Genomic DNA, 20,333 nt, shown 5'->3' on the forward strand with positions numbered 1-20,333 from the left:
ATACATAAGGATGTTTATATTTTAATTATTTTGTACTTGACAGTTACAACACAATAATAGGCGCTGGAGTAATCAACACACACACGAATGCCCCTTACGGAGATCAGCTTAGATCCAGTTGTTCTGTAGGCCATACCGGTTGTGCTGATCGCTGATTCTTAAATGACACAGGAATGTCAGGATGTCACATAGGCGTATCAGTACCAGACTTAGTGGGGAAGTTTTATAAATAAAATCTGGTCAAAACCAAAAATATAGGTATAAGAACAGATGACACATGATATTTCTTATATGTTATCTATAACGCAGCTTTTTACAATCCTTTCTTCTAGTTTATTCATTCGGAAATCTCTCTTTTTCTTATAGCTTGCATATTCTGTTTAAACGATAAATTATGTTTTTATTTTCTGAAGAATAAATAGGTACACAGTTTAATTATAGCAAATAAGCAAAATTCGTGTTCAGTGCCTAAACTTTGGAAAGTATTCTAGCAGTTCTAAGTAGCAGTTCTTAATAATTTTGTCAAAGAAGTTCCTATAAAATACAAAGAAATAGAACATTAGAGTTGGATATGTCCATTATGGAGCGTTGACTAAAATTTGCAAACTCCATTTTCCTTGTGATGTTTATAGACCTCCTAAGATCGTAGCCTCCTCCATCGTTAGTTGGCCGTAATGAAAGGTCAAAGTTTAATGTTCATGTTACGTGCCAAACTGCGGTGGTGACACAAATGCGCTGTCACAAAACTAGGACAATACACAATTTATATTCTGGCTTGTATACTACCACTCCTATTTTGTCTCAATACTATTTTAAAAAACTAGCATTTTTTCATTATTTAAATTTTCCTTTAAACTTCAACTGTAATAAAATTAAAATAATTTCATAACGAATATAAAATATACTTTAGATGGAATTTAGTTGTTTATTTATAGTGTTCCAATTGCATTGTGCATATATTTAATTAATATTATAAGATTTAATTTATATATATATACAACATTGAGAATTGATTTACCCAAAAGAAGACTGGATAGTATTTTTTTTTTAAGACAATCATTCAACAAAATATAACCTGTGTGTAAGTTTGAGCTAACATTATACAGTTTAAAGTTCACGATCACTAGCGATCCGCGAGTGGTTTTCAAGGGAAGCCTATCGAACAATAGAACTATATCCATACTACTTTGTGTTTTGAGGCCTAATGGTAGTTTTCACGGATGACAACGTATTGATGGGTAAACTCTGTCTGGCAACACTGACCGCTTGTACATGTTCTGAGACCTAGCCTTTTTTTGTTATAACTTTTAATTAAAAAGTTAGAATGATCAAAATAATCAAACTAATACAGCACTAAGACGGTGCTGGAACGATTTCAGTCTGTTGAAGGCTGTCGGGTTGCACCAAAAATTAAATAGATTTATTGTTGTGTCCTTAATAAATGAGGTTATGGCAGCCTGCAACCGTATACTTTTCATGTAGAGGTAATAATAATTGACCTCATAAAATCTCGTCTACTATTACCTCGGCTTTTTGAGGTCTTGCAAGAATAAATACACAGTTCGTTCTAGTCGAGAAATGTTTGTGTGTGATTTTTTTGAGCTCAGAGGTGAATGAAGTTCGAGTCTTTCTAGAAACAAATTTGTAAAATAAGCTCTTATATTTTGATTTATTTTGCATTATAGTTATAATGCTATTGGAAGTCCTTATCTAAGGCTGGATTAGTTACACTACGGTTAGATATATTGCAGTAGTTTTGCGTTCATCCAAACAAACACTTTACAAGTTTCTATCCTTTTTTCTTATGTTCTTCGAGAAAGATTATTCTGAAATTTTTAACTTAAAATCTAGCCTATGTAAGACATTGGAAACATCACTGAGAGTATATACATGCTTCAGAAATTAAAAACTGTCAGGAACATATTTCCCAACACTATGTCGTATGAAGAATAAATATGCTATTCTTAATATTCATTGTTTAACGAAAACATTTTTATACAAGTGTTTTATAATAGATATATTATTATAAATTAAAATTTCCTTTCTACAATAAAAGTAGTTTGCTTGAAAAAAAATCTTTAATTGTATTTATTTTTAAATAGTTTCAGCCATCAACTTTGATTTTAATTACGTTTGAACTGGTATCAATAAGAGTTGTGTTGTATTTATGTTAAGTTTGCGCATGGTACTTTCACATTTGTGTCCATTCAGTGAGGTATAGTAGGGAGACTACTACACCGCAAGAGTGCACTGAAATCAGAACTTGTTACCAGTTTTTAACATTGACTTTCCAATCTATTATTTTTATTACTCTATGAATAGAATTTCTACATCATATCACTCATATTTAAACTCAGTTTGATGTATGCGTTGTACAGTTTTTCGTTGCCATCATAATTTCCCATAAGTCTATAGTAAAATTATTCGCTAACGCTCATCCACATCCCGTGGAATGACATTCATAATCGTTGATATCATTCATGGTAATAAATTAATTAAGCCTTATGAAATTTCAAGTCTATAGACAGACTGACAGACAGACAGACAGATAGACAATAGATAAAAAATTACTTAGTATGTTAAAAACTTTCATGAGTGTTTATCTGCAACAACCAGGCTTGCGAGTTATTATTGTTGTTTAAGAATTTGTATTAGGAGTTTAACAGCTGAAATTAAATTACGTAAACGTTTTTGTAATTTTTAACACTTTTAAGAGATTTATTTGGATGCATTTAATATCGTTTTGCCGGAATTCTCCAGTATTAAGTTACTGAACATTGGAGACTTTTATATATTAGAGGATGTTGTATTACTTAGAAGTATTGCATAGGAGATGACACATTCAAGCCGACATGGCATGCTGGGGTGCGGAGGTTTATTTAGTTACTTGTGAGGTCTAACGCTAGAGCTGCGCTACGTAAACTTGATTGTTAGCGTTCAAATATTTGCTACCTAGCTTTTAACTCCACAGATGGCAGTTCGAGCGTCTTTTTTTCCAAACCACAATTTATAACATTAAATTACTTATATCATGTGTAACTAATGAAATCAAATCTTCTATTTAGGGTATATTTTTATATCAAAGACTAGAATGCTGAATTATTTATTCAAGTGTTTAATACGGTATTCGCCTTTTAAATAAAGCCTGGTCTAAGAATTACCAAGCCCTCCATATCATATGTGTCATTACATAACATAATCTTGTAAGTACGATGGTAATAACTAAGGTAAACTTTTATAAATCAACAATAAAATAATGACTAAAAGGAGACATACTCATTCTTTCATGTTTAAGTACTGATATCTTACTAGCTGTTAAAATGCATGTCAACTATAAACCAAGATGTAATCGAACTTTGTCACAAACACGCTTCCTTGTAAGAACTCCATAACAATAACGTTTGTAAAATCTTTCAGGAAATATGTTACAATTAAATCAATCAAATGTTGGCGTGTCCAATAATTTGTTTCCAAATAACTGCATTTAACTGTAACTGCGATAGATAGAAAAAGAATAATTGGAAATTTAGTTTAGCAAGGTGACTTTGTCAATATTATAGTTAAAACTAAATTGATTATTACCTGTCTGAATCAATTAATGTGTTATCAAGAAATAACGTATTCGAAAGGTCAGAGTAATAAACCAGGGTGAATGGCTATTTTCCTTTATTCATTGGGTATACAGTTTTCCGTCATTGTTATTGCCATTTTGTTGATTAAATAATGCACATTGATATTTAAATTATTTATATTATAAAATTTTCCAAGAATAACAAAGTTTTGAAATAATGTGTTAAACTTAAATATTTCCTCAAAACACAGGGAGGTTTTATGAAGAAAATTGAGCTTGAGCCAGAAAAAAATATACTGACTCTTTGTATTGTGTATACCAAATACTGATTTCAGAAAAGCTCTGTTAGACCATGAAAATTCTAATCAAAACTCATATTAGTAAAGTATAAAAAGTTAATAGCTATGTGTAAAATACAAAATATGTATATTATTCTAAACTATTTACTAAAACCCATAAGTTTTGTAGACAATAACATGATATTTTTCAAAAGGTCATCTATTGTAATTTAATCAATTACATAAGCATTAAAAATGATATCGATTAATTTCAAGAAACCATTATATAACTTACCAAAGGATGATATTGTAATACGAAATTTCTAACTGTAAAAATAACTGAAACCAAGCTAAATAAACTAAATACAAATTAATAGTAATATATTGTGATATATTAAAAAAAAAACATTTTAACAGACAATTTTTTATTATAATTTTCAGTGACATAGTGATCTTATTAACTGATTACATAATTAATTAGAATATTTTAAGGCTTCAATCCCAAACGACAAATTAATGTGTGAGGAACAGTTTTACTACCAAGCATTAACTAAAATTTTTCCTATGAACACATAAAACAAAAAAATGGAAGGATTTCTGACAGTTGAATACAGTTTTGTACCATTGTTCATATGCACAAGTCTATCCTATGTACACTTAGTGATGGTAGTCAAGTTTGATTACGTTTAATTCCTTAGCATAACAATTCATAAGACGCAGTAAAAAACGTAATCTTCTAGTACATGAGGTAAAATTACGTTTTTTATATTTCTGTATATATATCAATCCTCTAAAACATTTAATAGACAACCAAAACTGAACAATTGGTTCAATAGCTGTAGAGGTCATAATTATCATTGACAAGCGGGCAAGGATATACTCGTAGATACTTGTAACGAAAGGATATTATAAAAGACGTGTTCTATTACAGTGTATCAACCTTCAGCTACGATCAACTTGAATCAAGAGTGATGACGTACCGATCCCTGAAGCAACTGAAGCCAGAAGACTCTCCATTCTCTCTCTACTCTTTGTATTAGCTGTAGAGGTCTTAACTTTCCTTGACAAGTAGGCTAAGATATAGAAACTGGTAACAAAAGGATATTATAAAAGACGTGTTCTATTGTGTAGTGTATCAGCCGTCAGCTATGATCAACTTGAATCAAGAGTGATGATGTATCGATCCATCAAGAGACTAAAATTAAGAATTCTCCATCTTCTAATGTTAGTATTTGCTGAAGGTGCATCTTACGTCATTAATACTTTTAATTGTTATCATTAATAAAAAATAACTATTTTATAACGTCTTTTTATTTATTATTTAAATCAATTGTACTGAAAATGGTAAGCTACTGTAAATATTTACTGATATCATACATTCATCAATATCCATAATAATAAATTAAATTGAAAACTACGAAGTAATTAAAAATTGCTAAGTATGATTTTAATTGTTAAGTTTTTTTATTGCTTAAACATTCAAAATAAAGGCTGTATAAAGTATTTGGATGTTAATAGCTAGGTAATTATCCCAACTCTTTACAAACTTTAAAACTGTTGATAAAATTTTCCAGATTGCGGACTTTATGTTTATGTTACTTTTTTAGGAGTATGTTACAATATGCCAATTATTGATTATATATTGATTGAGATATATATATATATATATATATATATATATATATATATATATATATATATAAAACATTCATTTAAATTACATATGAATGAAGTTTATTGTTTAATTTGTAATGCTCAAAAAATAAATTACTATATAATAATTTAATAAAGTACAATATAAGTAAGTAAATAATTAACTTCTTATGATATTTCGTATATATATATATATATATATATATATATATCGCAATTTTGAAATTTTTATTACACGTAATCAAAGTTAAAAAAGGTATATTTTATACTTTCCTAAAAAAACAGGATGATTAAGCCAAGCTCAGTTGGTCAGCCAATAAGCCCTTAATCTAACACGTAATACTCAGCAAACTATCTCATCCCTTGTTCAGGAGGGGTTGATGGACGTGACGTGCTTACTCAAGGGTAGTTTCATTGGTCAAATCGCGGTCAGAGTTTTATTTTGTTTATTCGCCCTATTATACCTTGAGTTACCATTTTGTTACAGCGTGTATGCTAAGAAACACTAGTGCCTGAACCATTTTAAGGCTGTAAGGATATTATTCTGTGTTCATCAAAGTGCATTGTTTTATGCGTTGGCAAACTATCCCGACCATCTTCAAGTATTCAAAATATTAACCTACCAATCCATATGGTATCTAGTATGTAATAAAAATACTTAAATTAAATACATGATTGTTGTCACCTATAGTCATAATACAGTGGTTGCTTCAGTGATTCACTAATCACGTTAAACACCATAATGCATGTACTCAGGTTATGGCACTTGCCAAGGCATGTGTATGAAGTACGAATAGTTCACGCCTTGTTTGTTGCCTGTGACGTCAGACTCATGCGTGTAGGTATTATAACGTAACTGAGACATTTTAATAACGATATTACAAATAAAAAATTCAGTTCTAAAATTGGCTGGCAGAACAATCAACTGCGCTGACCGCTTCAAAAGATATAAAATCTTTAAACGCCATAGGGAAGACCAACGAATTTTAATGAACATGTACAATTCATTCATAAACTATAAAAACAATAGAAATATGTAAATTTAAAAGGATATCACTTTCAATATAACTTTTTATCTTGAATAGCATTGTAACAGCTAGTAAAAGGCTCTAATTATAATGTTAATAATTTAATAAAATAATAAAATTGTTATGTATGCTAGTAAGGCAATCAAAAATAGTATAAATTTGTGATTACAGAGAACGAAAAAACAGAGTTTAGTATCACAATGTCTCAGTGCACTGCTAAAATATTTAGGAGCATACTACAATGTCTCAGGGACTAACATCATGTCTCAAGAGATTTACACAATGTCGTAGGGCACTACTATAATATATAAGGACACTACCACAACGTCGCAGGGCATTGCCACAATGTCACAGGGCACTTCTATAATATCTAAGGACACTACCACAACGTCTCAGGGCATTACCACAATGTCGCAGGGCAGTACCACAATGTCGCAGGGCAGTACCGCAATGTCACAGGGCACTTCTATAATATCTAAGGACACTAACACAACGTCTCTGGGCATTACCACAATGTCGCAGGGCAGTACCGCAATGTCACAGGGCACTTCTATAATATCTAAGGACACTAACACAACGTCTCTGGGCATTACCACAATGTCGCAGGGCAGTACCGCAATGTCACAGGGCACTTCTATAATATCTAAGGACACTAACACAACGTCTCTGGGCATTACCACAATGTCGCAGGGCAGTACCGCAATGTCACAGGGCAGTACCGCAATGTCACAGGGCAGTACCACAATGTCGCAGGGCAGTACCGCAATGTCACAGGGCACTTCTATAATATCTAAGGACACTAACACAACGTCTCAGGGCATTACCACAATGTCGCAGGGCAGTACCGCAATGTCACAGGGCACTTCTATAATATCTAAGGACACTAACACAACGTCTCTGGGCATTACCACAATGTCGCAGGGCAGTACCGCAATGTCACAGGGCACTACTATAATATCTAAGGACACTAACACAACGTCTCAGGGCATTACCACAATGTCGCAGGGCAGTACCGCAATGTCACAGGGCACTTCTATAATATCTAAGGACACTAACACAACGTCTCTGGGCATTACCACAATGTCGCAGGGCAGTACCGCAATGTCACAGGGCACTACTATAATATCTAAGGACACTAACACAACGTCTCAGGGCATTACCACAATGTCGCAGGGCAGTACCGCAATGTCACAGGGCACTTCTATAATATCTAAGGACACTAACACAACGTCTCTGGGCATTACCACAATGTCGCAGGGCAGTACCGCAATGTCACAGGGCACTACTATAATATCTAAGGACACTAACACAACGTCTCAGGGCATTACCACAATGTCGCAGGGCAGTACCGCAATGTCACAGGGCACTTCTATAATATCTAAGGACACTAACACAACGTCTCTGGGCATTACCACAATGTCGCAGGGCAGTACCGCAATGTCACAGGGCACTACTATAATATCTAAGGACACTAACACAACGTCTCAGGGCATTACCACAATGTCGCAGGGCAGTACCGCAATGTCACAGGGCACTACTATAATATCTAAGGACACTAACACAACGTCTCAGGGCATTACCACAATGTCGCAGGGCAGTACCGCAATGTTTAAGAGCATTACCACATTGTCTCTGTTAAAGATTACGTTAAAGCAGTTAGATATTAAAGATCGTTGGCATCAATCATAATGTATGATACAATGGTTTTAATAGTTACAAAAGTTGACTCATTGTATAAAAGTCACATAAATTAGTTTATAATACTTATCTTGCATAATTAGCAGCAACTTTTGTAAATCTAGGGAGTGCAATGTGTTGAGAAAAATCGAACTGAAGTGTTGTATTAATGCGATGTAATATAAAAGTGGACAAGTGAAAATAAATGTATTTAAACATAATGTTTAACTTTCACGGACTTGGAAAATTTTTAATGAACAGCTGTGTATTTAAAACGAGTTTCGTAAAAGAGTATGCCGGGGGCCCAGCGCAGACTGTTTCTAAAAGACACCTTTAAAATTGCTTCCTGAATAATATAATGGTTGAGTCATAGCTTCAGAGCACCTCGTTTACTTTAAAGATTTTAGCCGCTATGGAATCTATAGTCTTCTTTGTAATATAATTACAAGGTCAAAATTTGCTTAAAAAGTTGAAATAAATATTATTGAATTATGCTGTAGCGGTTACGAGCCGTGTACTTCAATTCATACTCAGAACACTGGTCAATCGTAGACATTAGGCTTGTACAGAATAATAAAACCTCAAGTGTCCATTCATCACTTTTAGAACCTATCGCTGAATTATCTAAGAATTTGTTGTGCAATAGTAATCAATTCCTGGTTACAGGTCACAGAAAAATAAAACAGTAATCATCTAGAATTTGATTAATTTAGTTTAAGATGACAAAATTTTGATATTTTTAAATGACAATATACAATAGAAATAAGAAGTTATATATTTCAATTTAATATCTTGTGCCATATTTAAATAATAATAATATACATTTTGGACCTTCACTTTTTCACATTATCTAGTATTCAATTTCTTATATGGTTATTATGGCCGAAACAATTTGATGTTTTGACACTTGTGTGTTTTACTGTCATGTCTGTACTTCCGTGGAACCTGCTTGAGAGCGAAGCTTTACTATTCACTTGTAAGCCAATTCTTGTGTCTCATTTACACCTTATAATGTCATCTCAGACTAGCTCCATTATCATGTATCTTATTTGTCTTTTTACTTCAAGTTATTTTTATACTTAATATTAATATATTGAACAAGAAACCAGTAGATTTATTTCGTCATGATCCAACATAAATGATATAGTAAAATGTGAATAAAACAAAACTGTTTGACTGAATATTTTTGTAGAGAGTAACAACATGTATTTGCATCACTTCCACTTCCGTAGAAGCGATATTATATCAACTTATATGAATATTGATTTTGATACTATTAGTATAATGAGTTATGTACATCTTAAATAACGCTTTATGTTTAGCTTCAGAGATCGACGCGACAGTTTGTAGCCGAAGACAATTTTTGGTTTGGACATCTTAATGAGATACAAGTTTAAGGTGTTTTCTATCTATATTAAAAACTTAACCCCCCGTAACATTAAACCCCCCCCAGGGAATTTCCTGGCATGACCTCATGTCCGAATTTTAACAATCACCAAATCTCTTAACCCCCCCCCCTGGGAAGTTCCTAGTATGACCAGATAACCCCTGACGTCTTATCCCCAGGTAACGTTAACCCCCTCCCTGGGAATTACCTGGCATGACATCATGTCCGAATTTTACCTATCACCAAATCAATCATATCCCCGATTTTAAGGCACTTACTTTGGGGGCCTGGGGGCGTAGCCCCCAGCGAGCCGAAGGCGAGTATATATATATATATATATATATATATATATATATATATATATATATATATGTATATATATATATAATATATATATATAGAGTATAGAGAGAGAGAGAGAGAGAGAGAGAGAGAGAGAAAGAGAGAGAGAGCGCACAAGCAGAGTATATAACACCAACATATATTTTGAATAAATACCTGTGTAGAGTTTTATATAATACAGAAATCTAAATATACAGAAAAGGTGCAATGTTTCATTGTCATAATTTAACTATGTGTAACGATTACTATAATTTTGATTTTACTTAATCCATCATGTAAACCAAGTGAGAAAGTCTAAAGTTTCATTTATATATCATTACAACGTACTGAAATAAAATAAAACTAGATTCAATATAAATAATTCCACATTTGGTATATAATTTTTATTGATTATATGGTATTTAACCATTATGAAGGTAAAATAATTAAAGTTGAAATACGAAAAACTTTATATTATAAATTTTACAAATAATATTGTTTAAAATTTTACTTTTAGTTCTTCTATAGAGATATCCAAGTATCAAATACGATTTTAACTATTGCTGAAATCCGTTAACCAAATTTCATACTTTTAGTATTCTGTTTTAAGTACACAACATAATATGAATAAAGATTATTTATACGATTTTTAATAGTTTATATCGGGGTAACATTAATGCTTTCTGCCATTAGTGGAGGCTGCGACGGCACATGTGTTACGGCCCAGTGTTGCAGTAAATTCAAGAAGAAACATTCCTTGAGATAGTACATATTACATAACATATCAAAACTCCAAAGAGTCTGAATACGAATTAAAATATTATAAAGTAATTTAATTATGATTTCCTAGACATTTTTGAAGTATTGGAATCAGATAACTAAGTGTAACGAAATCGTTTATATTATTCTTAAATCAATTGATGGCTATGACCTATCTAAAAAAATATCGGTTGGTTAATTACGGAAGTTATATTGTTTATTGCATAGTTGTGAGGCCTTACCGATGCATAAACTTTATTATTAATGTGTTTTTTTTAGTGAGGGAACACTTTTCTTGAACACATCTGTAACTTAATATGTAAAAGCAATATATAATTAACAGTGGCATCTGTACGTATAGTTTTCATAAACACGCAATACTGTAAAATGGTAATCCCTACATTAAGAATATACGTCGCATGTAATAAAACATTGCAAAAAATTACGTAAATGCTTAGCGGATCAGTGGCTTATTTATATTATCAAAGCAGAGCCTTTTAGGTCATCAGTTTAGAATATTATAATTACGAAACAAATAATCTAGCCCTGCTACGCTCATTAATGTTTCAAGATATTCTGAACTCCCACTTGTAAATATATTTTTAGGTATTGGTAGTAAATACAAATATTCCGCAATTAGTCGTTTTTAAAACTACGATGATCTGAAAATAGAAAACCAATGTTTTTCATATCCACTTTGTAAGACATTGCTTTCTACTTTTATCAAGCTTTGGTTCTGCTTTAATACGGTATTATATGTTACTACACACACTTATGTAGTTAAACCACAAACGTTAATACTTCAGAGTTATAATTTAATAGTAAGGAATATAAAAGCATGAAAGGACTATTTTAATTAGACTCCAACCTCTGGAAATTATGAAAGAAGAAACACAATCAATTTTCCCATTATGAGCTCATTAAGTCATTAAATTTAGTACCAGATAATTATTCAATTGATCACAAACAATGTTATGCCATATAACAGCTTAAATTCTTGTCTTAACTTGAGACTTGAGAATAACAAATTTATTTTCTACCTTGTACTGGCTTTAAATTACTACAGAAAGATAACTAGTTATTTCCATCAAGAGTTCATTAGTTAGTTAACCGTCTGCCCTAGATAAAAACAAAGTCTTTAAACCAAAACAACAACTCGACTATCATCTTAAATTAAGGCAAATTTGATATCCAGCTTTACCTCTGTAGAGGCAAGAAAGTAGAAAGATAATCAGTTTTCTCACAAAGTCATTAATTACTCAAGTTAAGAACTAATCACACCCTGCACTAGATCACAAGCTTGATAACAACTCGAATTATCGTCTTAACTCAAGGCAAGATATACTTTACAACTTGACCTCTAAAGTGGGAGGAAAATAGAAAGATAATGTGTGCTTCCATCATTATCTTCTCGACTTTATAACTAGTTTAAGAACTTTATTGGAAACCAACTCTAATACTGAAGATACCTTATGTTGGATATCCTTGTTTCATTGAAGTAATGTATTTCTTCCCATTAAATACACTCATTTACAATAAAACTTTGTGTTTCTACAGATTTACTTGGTTCGGACCAGCAAGAATGTTTATTTCCGATCGTTTACGCTTGTTTTCTCCTAAAACGTCTAATCAGAATCCAACATTCCTAAGAAGCAATATTAAATGATAAATTTGAAAAATGTAGGCAGAAGGTACTTTAAGGTCAGTGGAAAGAAAAGAGCGTATATAAGTATACAAGTTTGATTCTAAACCAGCCTAACTTTACTGTAAAATAATTTAATGAACAGAAATGATCAAACATCCCCACCCCCCCCCCCCCCCACCCCCCCCCCCCCCCACCCCCCCCCCCCCCCACCCCCCCCCCCCCCCACCCCCCCCCCCCCCCACCCCCCCCCCCCCCACCTTGAGATCACTAGATATTTTAATTACATTATTCTAGCTGGATGCAGTTACCAACAGACCAACAAGAACGTCCTACTCAATACTTTTGTTACGATATGCAGCAACATTTCTTGAAATAATTGAAATATTTTCAAACCACTCTGTAGTATATAATCCCAAGACCAGTACATAATAACGGCCAAGTTGAAAAGTATTTTGATATCATTTATAAAACCAGCACATTTGGCCTGAGAAGCCAAGATCTGGTAACTTAACACTGGGACTCAGTTTGCCAGAAGCCCTCCACTCGATTGGATCTCTTCTACTTATATCTACGAACACCACTCCTGTAGGAGAACACACTATAGTAACTCAGTTCCGACGTGGCTTACTCTACCTGGTCTTGATCTCATTCGAATCACAGCCTAGCTAGCAAATTTGACCCTTTAATGAAGGATGTTGAACTCATTCAAGTGAATCCTGCCTATGCATTTGGCATATTCTCGGACGGACTAGAGAAATAAGTTTAAATATGAGACCTACCTCCAGCACCAGAACCTTAGACACATGAAATCATTATCTAGTCAGTGGTTCAAGAAACTTTGTTAATGAAACAACTGTTATGCAAGGATCGCCGGATCATGGCTTGAACATAAATTCACCACTGTCTACTGATGATTACTCTCAAGATAAGTATTCTTTACCTCAAACTTGTAATTCCCAAATTTTAATATACTTTAAGTCTGTTATTTACGTTATCATATTTGAGTTAGCAATATTGCTCCGACCTAGAAAATGTATACACATGAAGTTCTCAGAAGTTGACTTCCATCAAAGGGATTTTTTTTTTCTCGCCGGTTTATTTCGTTATAATTGTGGATATATATATATATATATATATATATATATATATATATATATATATATATATATATCAAAACGTAAGTTGACGCGGACCGGGATGCATCTAGAATACCCAAGTATGTATGGTTTCTTGATCCAGACAGTATGCAAACAAAACTGTAGCAACATAAGTCAGTTTAAACGGCGGGAAATAGACACTTCTTGATAGAAGTAAGCTTCTTAATCCTACGAATAAATACATATATTCATTCTCTTAGCCGAAACTTCAAAGAAGATTTACATTCAATTAAGTGTGGATCATGAAACAAAATTATTATCATATTTTTCAATTTTAAGCCAAATGGTAGTTAGTTTACAAGATCAGTGGAGAGGACTCCGGAGAGACTTTTGAAATAGGAATAGGCACTAACAAGGGATCCTAAGAATTTCTATGTATAACTTAAGTTCAATCGATCCATAAGTTGCTATTTGATTGAGTAACACAGAGGGAAAGTAATTACATCTTTATATAATGGTATCGATATGCGATATCTACTTCCGGAAAGAGGTTAAAAATTTAATTTTTAAGTCAAGTTAGAATTAATAAAGCTAAGTAATGGGATTGACACTTACGTGCTACTAAACATGGTTAAAGTTTAATATTCCACTAGATTTCTTTCAAGTGGCAACATTAATAATGCAGCAGGAGCCAACCATTAGTAGCAGGCTACAGTACCTGTCAGTAGCATACAACTGCGCTACTTTAATCTACATCATTCGTATTATATATGTATCAGCGATATGGAACGATTGGATCTTACATAATAAATTCAGTTGACAATCATTAACGTGACAATAGGGAATAGCTAAACACAGGCAAAGTTAATTAGTTCTCATGGTTCTATCTTTTTAATCTTTTCATTGTATGAAGTGTAAATCCATAAATATGAATTTCGTTAAAAATAGGGTACATAAGTTTTGAGAGAGGAAGAGAGCCTTAGTAATGTTTTGACTGTTGACACTCAACACAGAGAGTAGATAGTATTTAGGGAATGAGTTACTAGTCCAGAAGGTGTGTGTCATGGTCGAGATGGCCATATTGATGATCAGTCTCTTTTTTAGTCTCATTCTGCCCATCTCGTATGCCACTGATGATCATATCATTAAACAGAATGAGATGGAGAGCCGGTATCGCCTAAGCTTGACAGCACCGGCTAATTTACAACGGTCACACAGACAGGGTTCGAACCTATATTATCTCTAATTATGACTCAGAGTCCGACAATCCAGACCACTCGGCCATCAGCTCTCACAAGGTGGAAACCGAAAGGAGAGATAAATAGTTAGATGTCCGTAATGTGATGTTGATGTAAGTTAGATAGCCTCAATTCATATAAGTCACTAGGGAAAAGAATATAAGCTACAGGATAAGAAAGTGATTGTAAGAGTTTGATTGATGACGTTCAGATTGTCACGTTAATGGATGTCAGCATAAGAAGACAAAGGTACAACACCAGAATGTAATTATATTATGTGATTGGTGATTCTTGATTGTTTTTATTGATAGAGGTTACAAGGGAAAGGAATATTACAGCACAGATCAGAAAGTGCTAGTAAAGGTTTGATTGATGACATTCAATTGTTACGTTGACGTTGATGGATGTCAGGATAAGAGGGAAAAGGTTACAACACCAGAATGTAATTATATTGTGTGATGGGTGATTCTTGATTGCTTGTATTAATAGAGGTTAGAAGGGAAAATAATATGAAACAAACGGGATCAAAAAGTGCTAGTAACACTTTGATTGATGACGTTCAGATTGTCACGTTGATGGATGTCAGGATAAGAGAGAAAAAGATACAACACCAGAATGTAATTATACTATGTGATTGGTGATTCTTGATTGTTTTTATTGATAGAGGTTACAAGGGAAAGGAATATTAAAAACAGGATCAGAAAGTGCTAGTAAAGGTTTGATTGATGACGTTCAGATTGTCACGTTGATGGATGTCAGGATAAGAGAGAAAAAGTTACAACACCAGAATGTAATTATATTATGTGATTGGTGATTCTTGATTGTTTTTATTGATAGAGGTTACAAGGGAAAGGAATATTAAAAACAGGATCAGAAATGTGCTAGTAAAGGTTTGATTGATGACGTTCAGATTGTCACGTTGATGGATGTCAGGGATAAGAGAGAAAAAGTTACAACACCAGAAAGTAATTATATTGTGCGATTGGTGATTCTTGATTGCTTGTATTAATAGAGGTTAGAAGGGAAAATAATATGATTAAACGGGATCAAAAAGTGCTAGTAGTTGTTTGATTGGGGATGTTCAGATTGTTACGTTGATGGATGTCAGGATAAGAGAGAAATAGTTACAAGAACAGAAAGTGTAACTATTTTCCGATATTAAAAAAAGTTTAAAGTTTTAAAACTATACTTGCGGAAATGTAAACATAATAGACAATTTTAAGTAGTTTATAGTTACAATACACTTTTGATTCTAGTAATGTAAAATTATTTGATGTAGTTTCAAGGATTCTGTAAAATAATTTTATATGGTTATTGTCTAGAAATCTTTACATTGTTGTTGAATATACTGTTATAGTCCAAAAATATACTGCTTTTTGTAAGGATACCTTAGAAAGACCCTTAAAATTAATGAGTGGATTGAGTGTGCATGTGTAATAATTTGAATGCAGACTGGGGGTATTGGATAATGGTTTTGAAGCTTATCTCGCACATCAATAATGACGATACAACACTGAGGTATTAGTGTACTGCGTTGATAAGTTAAAACCGTATAATCAAGAGAGCTTGTGATCAGCTTTTGTCCAAATACTGCAAATGGAACCATCTCGTATTTTTCAATTACGTTGGAGAGGTTTACGGCATTTCTCTAAAGTAACAATTTACAGTTTGAAAAAATAATTAACATAACAATATATAATAAGTGACAGCATTACTGCACTGTTTATGCCTGTGAAGTTCACAGCCCAAATTGTGACTTTTACAGTAGGTATTATGTAGCTGCAACAGACCAATAAGATAGCATACGGGTTAATTTGATTACTTAAATATGGAAATGTGTAGAAAAAGATCCATTGGTAGTATAAGGTATTCTTATGCTGTAGGAACCACGACAATGATTTTATAACGTAATACGATATTGTATAACTGTTATTTTACATCTAATAAATCTCCATGAAGCATTGTGGAATCGATTCCGTGGTTAAAATATTGTGTACACAAACATTTCGAGATGCACTGGATATATTTAAATAAAGCTATGATATATTTTAACTCATAGCACACAGTTTATATGCTGACACCAGAACAACTTAATATAAGAAGGTAAACATCACCTGAGATTTTTTGATATATATATTTATTTATTTGATAAACATTTTCTACTTTGTACAAAGTCCTCTAAAAATTGTGGTTTTATGAAACATACACACTGTCCCAAATCTGGCTTAGTAATAGATGACAATGCAATTATAAAGGATAGAATTTAAGGTGTAATAAAATAACAATTTAAAATGTATTCAAACCAAATTTAAAGCATTATAATAACAATAAATAATATTATCTTAGAAACAATGCATACGTACCCTCAACTATTTAATGCTTTGGAATATCTAGGTATTACATTTATTGTACTTACTTGTAACTAAGTATGAGAAATTTTGAGTAGATAATAGATTTTTGTAGTAAATAATAGATTTTTGTAGTAAAATAATGGACACTTAATTGAAAACAATGTAATATAATGCTATTAAACACGCTCGCTGTGTAATACACATACATATATTGTTCGTAATATATTTCAGTAATGTCAAACACCATTGGGCATGGGAACATTATATAGTTGACTAATGTCATTGAATATTTATACACCATTTAAATGTTATATAAAGTACTTATAAAACTAGAAAAAGTTAGTGGTTTGAATAGTATTGTGATATACTTGATTATATAAAACAGTTTCAAAGGATATATAAAATGTTAAATATTTGTTAGTCGAAGAGCTCCTGACTCGAGTCTGGTGAAGAGTTAAGTAGCCATAAAGTGGGAGCTAACTCTCCCTTTGTGCTTGGACTGATTATCCCTTTAGTTCCATCCCTTTCAGAACTAGTCGGTCATTAGAGCTGAGACGTTTAGAAGGATGGTTTCTCATCAGAAACTACCTTATCATAACGGTGCCATGAGAAAATGTATTTACATCAACAACAGATTTTAGAACTCTACAGGCGTACGTTATTACGAATTTTAATTTATTTTATATTTTCTACTGATAATATTTTAGTCCTGAAAGAATTAAACAGGTTTGGTTTTATATATATATATATATATATATATATATATATATATATATATATATATATAAAACTTTATTCATACATTTATATTTATTATGTATATATATATATATATATATATATATATATATATATATAAATACATAATAAATATAAATGTATGAATAAATTTTATTCCAACAATAAATATTTACGTTTATACAATATTTTCATACATGAAATAACTATAATTATGTTATTAACTACAAATTACAGGGTTATCTTTATATTAGTATAATGAATGGTAAACCCTTTTTTAATGAATTTATTTCCAAACGGGCGTTTCGTTATTGAAGCATCATCAGTGTGTACATTAACCTATAAATAAATTGAAATTGTAGAAAATGTAAAATGTAGCCAGCAGCACAATGAAATATAACAATAATGGAAAGCTTACATGGGCAATCTGCCTGTACGTAGGCTTAGTTGCATCGAGCCGCTAGATAACATTCAAATAATACACTGAATATTTTATAAATATATATATATATAATATATATATATATATATATATATATATATACAGTTAAATAATCTAAAGGGATATACTGGTCACATATAGTGATTGGGTCTTGAATTTTACTGTGAAAGTGTTTTCATTCAAGCGACAGGAAAATAAATTAAATAAAAACAATACAACTTAGGTTTAGCAAAAATAAAATACTTCTCAAAGATCACTATTGAAGTCCTACTATTTTCCTACTATAAACTTGCATACTAACTATAAAATTTCGTGACGGTATATATTTCAAATATTAGTTCTACTGGACACTAATATACTGTAAAGTATGCCAGCAGATTAGGTAGTTTATTTTTAACTGAATCATGTAAACACCAATGAAATGTATTAATGTATTAGTTATAAGAAATATTACTGAAGACTTGCAGTAAAATGTGAATTTATATATCACATTTTTAGCTGAATGGAGTCTGCTAGTGATTAAACCTTTATAGCCAGATCACTACTGAATTATGTACGAGTGTTTAATGAAGTGTTTTGAAATTTCTCTTAGAAGGTTAATATTATTTAGAAAATACTACTTATGTTATTTTAATGTTCAGAGTTACCACAAACGCTATGAATACCAAACTGTGTGGTTCTTTTATACTAAAATTTGAAGATAATTTTACTTATTCTTTCATTGGTAAAATTACAGCAAATAGAAAATTATAGATGTAAAAAATATTACTCCTCACTGATACATAATTTTATTTTAAGTCGTTTTTTCAATCTAAATTAAATATACCATGATCTAAATTGTCCATTAAGACAGTGATCGAAGATGCATTACAGGAGGGATCTTCACAATTAAAAACAATCTCGACTTGCCAAGTTTACACATAAGGAAGCGAAGGCGTTAGCAAAGTTTACTTCGTGGGATGAAAGCAAAATTGGCACGGGTTCAAAGTGAAATATGGTCATGAAAGAGACAGAGTTCCAAGACAATAGTGATACATTCTTTTACTTTCTTATATAAAGAGCAAGGATAAAGAAGCTCCTAATTGTTTTAGTATAATGAGGGGGTTTTTCAAATACATTGTTTATTTTAGATTTTGTTGGAACTTTGGTCCTATCCTGCCCCTAAATTATTTGCTTGTTCCATTTTTATACTCAGTCATGAATGTTATATTAATCAAGTTATAAAAAGGGATTCATTGTAAAAAAAATAAAGATTTCTCAAGCCATGTTAATTTTTACAATATTCACATAACTCTTAAGGATCGAATCTCGTATCTTATAGAACTTAGGATAATTCGAGTAAATATCATCAAATTTGTGACGGGATCCTTCATTGATCTATATTTTGACCATATAGACATTGCTACTACTCGACTAGGAGTAAATATGTTACGTACTCAAAGTAAAGTATTGATGTTTAAGAAATATGTTATGTACGCAACGTTATTTATCAGTCCGAAAGTGGTTTCAACATGGAGAGCGTTGCACTGTGCAAAATTCCAGATTACAAATTGGCTTCCGCGTTTTGTAAAACTCACTCCAAAGGAGGCGTTAGCATTATTCTTAAACAAAATTTCTTGTTCACCTCTTTTCCGACCCAAGAATCAATCGTAAAATATTTTGAAGCAGTCGGGATCAAACTTCAAACGCATCAATCAAAATTAGTCGTGATCGGAATTTATAGGTCTCCTAGTGGAAATGTAGACACCTTTTTTCTGACATGCCTGACATTGACATGCCTGACTAGCCAACGGCAGGAATTTGTCGTGATGGGGGATTTCAACATTGACGCGTTGGACAACACTCACCATTCCACAATTCGATTAGTCGATTTACTTAGGTCATTTGACCTGGGGATGCTAGTCAGAACTCCGACGAGAGTGACGGCTACAACAGAATCTGCTATCGACAATATCATTACCAACCACTCAATTGTCGCGGGGTCTGTAGTGAATACAGCTGTCTCAGACCACTATGGCCAAGAAGCCGACATTAGTGGGGTACAACTCAAAAGGGAGCCCGAAATTAAACAAACAGTAAGAGACATGAGGCCAGAAAACATCGCTCACCTCAACACTTCTCTTTCTAAAGAAAGATGGGATTTTCTAA

The 20,333-nt window shown here is 32.3% G+C and overlaps 1 protein-coding gene across 1 annotated transcript; it reads left to right on the forward strand.

The window, feature by feature from the left end:
• Positions 1-6,875: 6,875 nt before the first annotated feature.
• Positions 6,876-8,219, forward strand: LOC124360977 (flocculation protein FLO11-like). The gene has a single exon (XM_046815013.1). The coding sequence runs from the start codon at positions 6,876-6,878 to the stop codon at positions 8,217-8,219; it is 1,344 nt and encodes a 447-aa protein (XP_046670969.1).
• The last annotated feature ends 12,114 nt before the right edge of the window (positions 8,220-20,333 follow it).

Source organism: Homalodisca vitripennis, chromosome 4, assembly GCF_021130785.1.
Source record: "Homalodisca vitripennis isolate AUS2020 chromosome 4, UT_GWSS_2.1, whole genome shotgun sequence".
NCBI classification, from domain to species: Eukaryota; Metazoa; Arthropoda; class Insecta; order Hemiptera; family Cicadellidae; genus Homalodisca; species Homalodisca vitripennis.

Bases quoted from the DNA above. Each gene is read 5' to 3' on its own strand.
- LOC124360977 (XM_046815013.1), top strand. From the start codon at position 6,876: ATGTCACAGGGCACTTCTATAATATCTAAGGACACTACCACAACGTCT.